The sequence below is a fragment of the Octodon degus genome, unplaced genomic scaffold (genome assembly GCF_000260255.1).
Source record: "Octodon degus isolate 3935 unplaced genomic scaffold, OctDeg1.0 scaffold00052, whole genome shotgun sequence".
Classification (NCBI taxonomy): Eukaryota; Metazoa; Chordata; class Mammalia; order Rodentia; family Octodontidae; genus Octodon; species Octodon degus.
The window spans coordinates 4151477-4161620 of NW_004524628.1; the positions used below are offsets into that span (position 1 = coordinate 4151477).

General features: G+C 51.1%; 1 protein-coding gene across 3 annotated transcripts in view; it reads right to left on the reverse strand.

Moving 5' to 3' along the window:
- Positions 1-150: 150 nt before the first annotated feature.
- Positions 151-10144, reverse strand: part of Lman2l (lectin, mannose binding 2 like) — an 18361-nt gene continuing 8367 nt past the window's right edge. For 2 of the 3 annotated variants that reach the window (XM_004633167.2, XM_023717390.1), the window contains 4 exons: positions 3298-3459; positions 3103-3217; positions 1333-1452; positions 151-1022 (listed from right to left, as the gene is read on the reverse strand). In XM_004633167.2, the coding sequence (XP_004633224.1) occupies positions 880-1022; positions 1333-1452; positions 3103-3217; positions 3298-3459 (540 nt within the window). In that variant the 3' untranslated portion in view covers positions 151-879. Of the gene's footprint in view, positions 1023-1332; positions 1453-3102; positions 3218-3297; positions 3460-4465; positions 4499-10144 lie in introns of all 3 variants that reach the window. The other variant, XM_004633166.2, reaches the window with a different exon arrangement.

Genomic DNA, 10144 nt, shown 5'->3' on the forward strand with positions numbered 1-10144 from the left:
AGGAGGCTGTTTTGGTTCTGGGCTTACAACATGAGAACAGCAACTATTTCTTCTCCATCAAGCAAAAGACAAATTTCCTCTTGGGTGGGTGGGGGCATCCAAGGCTAGGTAGTCAGAAGAAAGCTTCTTTACACATCCAGTACATTCAAGCAGGTTTCCCAAAATCATGATCAACAGAACATGCAGGTAAGCAGGATCCAGCGGGTCCAGGGACACACGACAAAAGCCACTTTCTGTGGCAAACCTGGACCCTCAGCTCCATGGACAATCTGCTCTCCAGTTTCTCTCAACTTGCATGCTGCCTGCCAGCCAAACATGGCACGGAGGAACCCAGGATGGTGACACACCCACAGCCCCTGCAAACTGGAGCCTCACACCTAAGCAGGAAGCCCCAGGGCCACCAGGGAGGATTGCTGAAGCCCGAGTGTGCTCAGCTGCCTCATGCAGAGGTGTCCAGCTCAGGCTGCACGTGAGAGGACGAGCAGAGGGAGGAAAGGACGCGGGGAAGAAGCTTCCACACAGATCTCTCGGAGCTCCTGGCGGGGGAAGAGCAAAGCCCAGTAACGAACGCCCTGCAGGCGAGAGCAGCTCCCTGCTCTGTGCGGCAGTGAGCCGTCGGCCTGGCTCCCCACTTCTGGCACTTGGGTGTCACAGCCACACACGCTCCCTACATGCCTCCTCACTCTGCAGTGGAAGGACTACAGTGAAAGGCACATCTCAGCAGTGTCCCAGGCCGGAGCCAGATGTCCCTGTGGATGAGTGGGGAAGGCAGGGTCCTTGCATTCGTCCAGAGCTGCGGTGACAGAACGCGGTCCCCATCCAGGCCAGCTGAGGCCACACCTCAGCAGTGACAGTCACAGGTGGCGGCAGCAGAAGGGCTCAGTAGAAGCGCTTTCGACTCTGATCCTGCCATTTGTTGTAGAGTATGATACCAATGACAATGGCAAACACGGAAAACACCAGGGAGAAGAAGACGATGAGGAAGAGGGCCAGGCCACTCAGGGGCTGTGGTGGGGCTGTCACTAGGCAGCAAGAGAGAAGCGAGTCAGACCCAAAGCCCGCCCACTGGGAAGGGTCAACCATGCTATCCGGCATACCCTGCCTCCTGCCATTTCTGACACCTACTTCCTGAGAGCCACGGCTTAGACACCCCCTTCCCTGATGGCTCCATTTAAACACGAGGCAGTCACCTGCTGCTGACTGGCAGCAGGGAAAAGTGGAAAGGCAGGCGCAGCATCCCTCCTTCAGAGGATGTCTGCCGGTCACCACCCCCCTCGGCACTGCTGCCACCTCCCTACCCACAGGGCCCTGTCCCCGGGTCCCCACACTCACTCTCGGGCAGCTTCATATTGTCCACCGAGGGCATGAACACATCTCGATGTAGCTTCTCCTCCTCTGGGGTCCTCTCCACCGTCAGTTCAAACAACTTCAGGGAAATGACGTCGTGGTTGTCTAGAGGAGAAAGGACGGATTACTCCAGCCACCTTGGAACTAGCACCTTGGTGCAAACCTCTAATCCTTGAAAAAACTGCAACATCTCTACTTTGTCATTTCAAAATAGGTACGAAAGGAAAGAGAATGTGGAACAGGGCATATTATGTATGTTTCTGTGTACCAGATAGTTTTAAAATGTAGACATAAGGGCCAGCCAGATAGCTCAGAGGACTACAGCGCCTGCTTCGGCAGAGCACAGCGCAAGGTCCTGAGTTTGACACCCAATACCACATATACAAAAAAATACATAAAATAATACAGCCATACATTTAAATATTTTTTTCTGTTTCTCAAAGCTGCAAGATTTCACTGACATTCAACTCAACTGATCTTTGTAGGCAAGAGCCTGTTCACGGTGGCTCCTGAGGATTTTCACGTGAGCGTGGATGCTTTTCATATTTTCCTTGCTTTTCTGGGACTGTCCTGGCTCGCACATCTCCTGCCTACACGTGGCATGAGCCATTCCTCGAGGGAGTTCTGTTCCTTTCAGCGGGGTGTGGCGGCATGAGACCACAAATGTGTGTGCTGGTGGGGGAGGGTCCTTGCTGGGCCCAGGATTTCTGGTCATTTCCATCATTAGGGTATTAGCCACAGTAGTGTACTAGTAGGGTCTTCAGCAGACCCCAGATGGTGAATGCTACGTTCATCTTCATTTGGAAAAATGTTTTAGCTATAGAGCTCACTTAAGCCATGGGCAAAATAAAATCCAGAGTAATGACTCTCACAACAAAGGGCCCTCAAAGCCTGGGACAAGCTGGCACGGTGGCACACACGTGCGATTCCAGCAGAGGGGAGGCAGAGGCAGGAGGATCACAAATTTGAGCCTACCTTAGGCAGTTTAGAGACTTAGGGAGAGCAGGTCTTAAAAATAAAAAAGGGCTAGGGTGTAGCTCTGTGTGAAGGCCTGTACTGGAAAATTAACTATTTCTAAAACAAGTTTTATCCATGATAAATTATGTTAATCAGAAGAACCCTTACCTCCCTTATCTCTTCCCAACAGACTTTCTGACTGGGGCAAAAGCCAAGGCAGAGACCAAGCAGACAAAGAGAAGCTATGAATCAGGCACCACACAGAGAGAAAGCAGAGGTGGTGGGAAAGTGGAGAGGTGTCCCATCGTGAAGGTAGCCAAGCGTTAGAGCAATTACTTAAAGGAACAGAAGAGGGGACAGAGGGCGAAGCTCAGCACAGAGCACTGTGTGCAGCAAAACGGACAGGCAACTTTGACAAACAGGGAGAATGGCAAGGCCTGAGAAACGGGGGACTGCTGGGAAAAAGATGCCTCTGTGCACACAATGCACCCCAAAGTCGTCGTGTCACTGAGCAGGGTGGGAGCCTGGGGTCAGTTAGGGGATGGCCAAGCTGGGCACCGTTCTGGCAACACCAGGAGCTCTCGGCATGTCAGCAGGTGGAGGGAAGCCTGACAGCAGATGGCAGTAGGGACAGGCTGGAAGTGCTGGCTGACTTGTGATGGCACCTAACACCTCCTGCACCCAACTGCATGAGAAAGTACAGGCCCCTGCGCCCTGTCCACCTGCCTCCCCTTTAGGGGCTGACTAGGGCTGGCACCTGAGAGAAGGGGAAATACTGGGGAGCATGCCAGAACGTACCCGAGAGGTCGCCTGTGATGGAGGAAGTGCCAAAGTAGTAACCACGGGGCAGCCGGACACCAGGCACCTCCAGGCAGTCTCTCCACTCGTGCTTGCCGTCGATGTCCATCATGATCTAGGACAGAGGAAGAGCAGAATAGGGCAGGCCTGGGAGAGGAGGGAGACGGCCTGGCGCCTGGTCCCTTGGGGGCTCACCGTCAGATGCCTCTTGACATAGCGGATCACGAGGAAGGTGTCGTAGTGGAGGTTGCGGATGATGGCTGTGCAGCCCCCCAGCTCCGTGGGCCGCCCGTCACGCTCATGGTCATAGCTGAGGGAGCCATTGTTCACCATGACAGAGATGTAGGGGAACACCCGCTAGGATGCAGGGGGAGCAGCCAGTGAGGAAGAGCCTGTTGCAGGGCTGCGAGCAGTGACAGCACTCTGCAGGTCACAAGCCGAGCCCCGCACAGCGGCCCCAACAGCCACTCTGCTCACCCGAAACCCCGAGTACCCGCATTCCAGTGGTCACTCAGGGATCTGGGCCCAGGAAGCCACTTAGTTCCACACTTGCCTATGACGACCCTCCTCATTCCTGACCCGGGCCTGAAGAGCCCCGGAAGACACTGGAGTTTGCCTTGCTCCTCCCAGAAAGCCCTATAGCAAGCCTACCCTGCCCAATACCAGTGGGGTCCTTTTAAGGCTATAAACCTACATCCCACCCACCTCTTGGGAAACAAATCGTGTGGCTGGCCCCTTCCCATCTCCACTTTAGCCTTGTCCTTTCCCTCACGCAAGGCTGCTCTGCACACTGCAAATATTCTGAGCCATCTGCTGGGGCAGGGCTATCTTTCTACTGAAGACAGCACCTCTCAAGTTTCAAATCCTAGGTGCTAAGTGGATCAGCACTCGGAAGGCGCTGCCACTGTGGCTGCTGGAGGGGCTTCTCCAGCTCAGCGACTGTGCTCCTAGTCAAGCGCCCTTCCTGGTCACTTCTGCCTCCTATACCTAACTCCTCCAACAGTGCTGGGTGTGAGGGGCAGGCTGTGCCCCACAGGAGGAAAGCTCAGCTTCCCACCTACTTCAGAGGCCTTCTCCCCACAGCAGTGCCAGAGGGCCAAGCTCTTTCCAGACATGATGAGCCAACTGTCCAGAGCAGGCCCGGCGCCAGGCAGGCAGAGGGGCAGGGATGGAGGAAGGGTACATGAGGCATGCCACTCCTGGGTGAGTTCCCCACTGTCCCACACTCAACATGCAGGTGGTGATGCAGTCAGGACCAGGGATCGGGCCTCCTGGGACAACAGTCACAGGGACCTTAGGCAGCAACAGATGTTGGGTGACAAGTGGGAAGAGGGATGGCCACAGTAGATCAAGAACTGAATACCTGGACTCCCGGAGAGTATCGCCTCTTCTGGGCCTGAGAGGGTCCCGCAGGTTATTAGAAAAACAAAGGAGGGCACAGAAGACAGGAGACCAAGTCAGAAAGAAACAGCTGTGAAGAGCTAGGACCCAAGCTGAGATGGAGGAACAAGCCAACCTAAATCCCCAGACAGAAGTGTAGGGCCCACAAATGGCATTCAGCAGGTTCTTGTCCCCTTCAAAATTATATGCAAATCCGTGCTTGTCACAGAAGGTCTGAGCAGCAGCAGATTCTCAAAGTTCCCCTAGGAAGGCCGCTGTGGGCCTGAGGGAACCTTTCAGAAGCTTTACAAAAGTGTCCTCTGGCCAGACAGGGCCTATACACATCTCTGGCAGTCAGTCAGACAGACAGCCCAAAGTCTGTACCCAGACTACTCTTCTCTATAGCCAGGAACAAGACAAACAGGGCTTCTAACAGAGCTATCGCTTATACCCCAGGGTATCAGGATACAGTTCTTGCCTAGAAAAGAGAAATCCCACTGTTTGAAGGACCATAAAATTAACTCTAATCCAAAGGACTCATTTGCTCTCTAATTGAGCCTGTGGACACATGTTCCCAAGCAACTGCTGGATCCTGACCTCTAACACGTGGGCAAGGGGAAGCTCCGTGGGAACACAGCAGCATGGAGGCCTCAGAAGGCACAGAAACCCCTCAGTTCTCAGCTCCCAGCACCACAGAAAATGACACAAACCCAGCTCTGCCTCAGGCTAGGGCAGAGTGGGAGGGTGTGCGGCCCTAAGCATTCCCTGCCGGCATTTCTGTTCCAGGCCAGACACTGCTCCGGATGCTGGGGCCTGCAGCAGACAGAAAGACAGACATCTCTCCTGGAGCCCGACACACAGTGAACAGCTAAACAAAATCATTTTAGACAGTGAGGGCACCAGGATGAATACGTCACAGGCAATGTGACTGATGAGGAAGCGCTCACCCCCGAGGCCACATCAGGCCTGCAGCGCCAAGCTGCCCAGGGGGCTGAGGACGAAACTCGGGCAGAGCACCAGCCCAGCACGACAAGGTCCTGGGCTTGATCCCCAGCACGACACAAACAAAACAATCACAAATGACAGAATGGGGGAAAGTGCTTATCACAGAATTTGGCAACAGAAAGTGATGAATAAATGTTATTTTTAAAAAAAGACCTGAGCATAAAGAGCACAAGGCCGGCATGATCAAGGCCTCGAAGAGCACAGGTGTCTAAACCAGTCAGAGAGGAAGAAGCTGGCTGGAGGGAGGGAGGAGCCACGCACAGGGGCCTTAGGGCACAGGGGCACTGGGGAGGCCCACAGCAAGGCCCCACGGCCCTGTCCTGTCCTGCACTGGCAGGACACACACAGGACGCAGAAGGCAGCACTCAGCGGATGGTTCTGTCATCACCGAATGACTCTCACACTAGCGTTTACATACAGTGATGCTGAATTTAGAGCTCTGAATGATGACAAGCAGCTGGCTGTGGCACTCAGGCCACAGGTTCACCACCACTGCAAGGGAACCGCGGACACGTTAGCAACCAGTTTAGAGAAATTGCTGAGAAAGCTCGTGATTTCTGTGAACAATTAAATGACCAATGACAACAAAAAAGAATAAAAAATGCCCTGGACGGCCCCAGGGACTTCAAGATTTGCTTGTCTTTCATCCCCCTCATCAGAAGCTAAAGCTAGCCGGGCTCGGCAGCACACGCCAGTATCCCAAGCACTTCAGAGGCTGAGGCAGGAGGCTCATGAGAGTTCGAGGCCAGCCTGGGCTACATGGTGAGACCTTGTCTTAAAAAAAAAAAAGACAAAGATACTCCTGCTGCTGCTACTACTACTACTACTACTACTACTACTACTAATAATAATAATAATAATAATTTGAAGCTGCAACTGCAGAGTGTGCAGGTGCCTTGCTCTTCCCCAGAGGTGAGGCACCTGATTATGTAAGGACAGCCAGGGGCAAAAGGGCCCCAGGGCACTCAGGGGAGCTTCATCTGCACAGCGGGTGTCCCACCAAGAGTCCACAATGGGGTGCAGGACAATGTGTTTACAAAGCACCACAGAAGCCGAGATGTGCCCCCACAGAGAAGTGCTGCACCACAGCCCCGCCGCTCCTCAGCAGCTCATGACTTGGCTTCAGCTTTCAACTGCTAGCTTATTTTCTACTCCCAGTCAGGAGTTCTTGAGGTGTTACTCGGATAGCCGCTAATTTCAACACAACAGCTGATATTTTTCTCCTGGAAAGCAGCCTACCGCTGGCACCAAAGGGTGAAGAATCACACTCATTCAGGCAAGGTGGTAGTTTGGTTCCTAACTTGAGAACCACCAGAAATGAGGAACTCCCACCTATTGTCCAAATGATTACTGTTTATTGGGTAGAGAATTTTTTCTTTTAGTACTACAAAGCCACATTTTTTTTTTTTTTTTAAAAAAAGACCTTCTACAGATGGGGGAACGATGGTGTACATCTGTAATCCCAGCATCTGGAATCTGGGGCAAGAGGATCACAAGTTGAAACCCAGCCTGGGCAATTCAGGGAGATCTTGTCTCACAGTAAGAAATAAGAAGGTTAGGGATGTAGCTTGCTGCACATTTAGCTTTGGCTACCCCGCTATCACTCACTCAACAGGGAAAGGGCTGCTACAGGACAGTTTTGTACCTCCAGTATACCCCGACTAAACAGATTCTCATGAGCCTGTAGATTTATTGATTCTATGATAAAATTCCAAACATCCGAAGCACAAGAAAAGCGTGCAGGGTGAGTGATAATCACAGTGTCGCTCACAGCCACATGGCCTCGTGTGGCCCACACCGCCTGCTCACATTCCATCTCCTCACCGGGAATGGGGCAAAGGGTTAATCATGGGGTGAAAGGAGGTAAGCAGGACACTTAGGACAATGGCAGGCATTCGGTCAAGGACAACTAAATTTATGAATTCCTAGATATAAATATTGTTCAAAAGAGCAGTTTCAGGCCCACCCACTGACTGCCCAAAAGCCCTTCATAAACTTGAACATCATCATGATCTAAGAAACTCAGGGAACAATTTTAATCTCATGTGTCTCTGTTGTGACCCCATGAGAGACAGCCCAAATCTAGTAATTTGAGGGCATCAATAGAGCACTCCCAATCAGAAAATTTTCACTTGAGGTTCATATACTTATGTTCACAACTCCCTCCCCCAGGTTACTATAAACACCAAGTCTTAGAGTGCAGCCCCAATTCATTACTACCCATCTTTTTTTTTTTTTTTTTTTTTTTTTTTTAGGGAAGGGTCTATAGGGTGTTCAGGTCTTGCTGCTAGATCAGACTCGTAGTGATCCGCCTGTTTACAATCTTCCAAAGAGCTGAGATTACAGGCGTGCGCCACCATGCCCAGTCTCGATTGCCATCTCAGCACACCCAGCACAGCAGGCCCAGGGATCGAACCCCCGGCCCCTGCTCCTGCTTGCAGATGCTTTAATCTGCTGAGCTATCCGGTTGGCCCAACTGCCCATCATTTTAACAGTATGTGGATACTTTCTATGAAGGAGAAGAGCTATCAATTCCATATAATGGAACATCTTGCCTACAGTCCTACTTCGGGGTATCCAAACTTCCTAAAATTATACGTCAACTCCACTGTGTATGTGTCTCTTTCTATGGGGTTAATGCTTTTACCAGACCCTCAAAAGGGTCAAAACCCCAAGAATAGTAAAGACTAACCCCACGCGACTCACCCTCTGCAGCACTGGCTCCTGCCTTCTCCCTCCACTTCTCTGCCTCAGACAGGAACCACCACCACTCCTCGCCTTCACGTAATACTAGCAGAAAGCTGTTGCGCTTCCCTCGGCAGCCAGCTCTTTGCAGAGCCCAGCCTTAAGGCCAAGCCTCATCTAGCCAGCCTATCTGTGCTCCACAGACTGGGCTTCTAGGAGTCTCCCTCATGAAACGCTATCCTGCCCAGGCCTGAGAAAGGCCCCAACTCACACCTAAGCCGGATGGTAACAAGAGAACCTAAGAAGGTACAATACTGAGCTGCTTGAATAATGTAAAGACTCTGCCAGCAGAAAAAAAGATCAAGGGGGTTCCGTATCTTCATCAAGATAAAGACCTGACAGTGTTTTAACTTTTTATTTTCTGGTGGTGCCGAGCATTGAGCCCAGGGCTTGGATGCCCTAGGCATGCCCTCTACCACTTCATTACATGCCCAGACTACAACTTCTTTTTTCATGTATTTGGTACAGGGTCTCACTATGCAGCTCAGACTTGTAGTGATCCTCCTGTTTTCAGCCTCCCCAGCGCGTGAACCACCATGCCCAGACTCAGTGGCCCAATCAGTGTGCCCAGGGGCAGGGCCAGAACAGCATGTGGTGCCAGGGATCAAACCCTGGTCCATGTACTTGCCTAAGCAGGCACTTAGACCCCTGAGCTATCTCACTGGCCCTTACAATGGGTTAACTAGATGGCACAGTACTGTTCATTTTTGGTTCAAAGGAGAAAAAATAATCAATGCATCAAAAAATACATATAGGGAGTGCCTCAAACAAGCCTCTAGCCAGGAAGACGAGAGAGGATGCAGCCAGCTGCTTCTGCCTCCGCAGGTGTGTGCCACCTCTGTGTCTCCCAGAGAAAAACGCAGCCAAGGGTGCCAAGGCTGTGCTGAGCACGCTCTCTCACCATCCGACTCTGATTTCAACCAAGAGGAAATGTTTACCTGCCAAGCTTGCCACTGAACTCCCTGCAGTTTTTGCCAACATCTGGGTTCTCCTGAGAACCTGACAATTGTCAGCTAATGAATTCACAGTGCCAAGAAAAGATGATCGGGCTGTGTTTTAGCCAACATTTAAAAAATTAACAGCAATACTGAGAAATAATCATACACCACACAATTCACCTCAAGTACACAATTGGTAAATGCAAAGTTAAGATTATAATTACATTTCCTCACCCTAAAAAGAAACCTTGTACCCCCCATTAGCCACTCTCCCAATCTGCACTTCACAGTGCCCCGGCCCTACACAACCTCTAGTCTACCTCTCTCTCCAGATCTGCCTTCACGGACATCTCATAAGCACCACTGCATAAATATATCCACTACTTAGTTGATGGACATTTGAGGTGTGTCTATTTTTTGGCTGTTATGAATAATGCTATGAACATTCCTATAAAAGCTCTTAAGAGCCAGACATGGTGGTACATAACTATAAACCCAGCACCCTGGGAGGCAGAGAAAGGAGGATTTCAAGTTGGAGCCAACCCCAAAACTTAGTGATACCCTCTCTTCAAAAAAGAAAAAAACTTTTGTGCAGACGTGTTTTCATTTCTCTTGCATGCATTCCTACAAGTGGAACTGGTAAATCACATGAACTATTTTTAACCATTTGAAGGAATGCTTATGCTAGGTGTGCTGCCCTATAATCCCAGCACTTTGGAGGCTGAGACAGAAAGACCGTTTGTGAGTTTGAAACCAACATGGGTTACAAAGTGAGCTCACGGCCAGCCTAAACTGCATCGTGAGACCTTGTCTCAAAGGGACAAAAAAGGGCCAGGGAGATAGCTCAGTAGAATAAGCGCTTGCCTAGCAAGCGTAAGGGCCTGAGGTCGATCCTCGGTTTTGCAAAAAAAAAAAAGAGAGAGAGAGACAGAGAGACAGAGAGACAGAGAGACAGAGGAAGGGAGGGAGGGAGG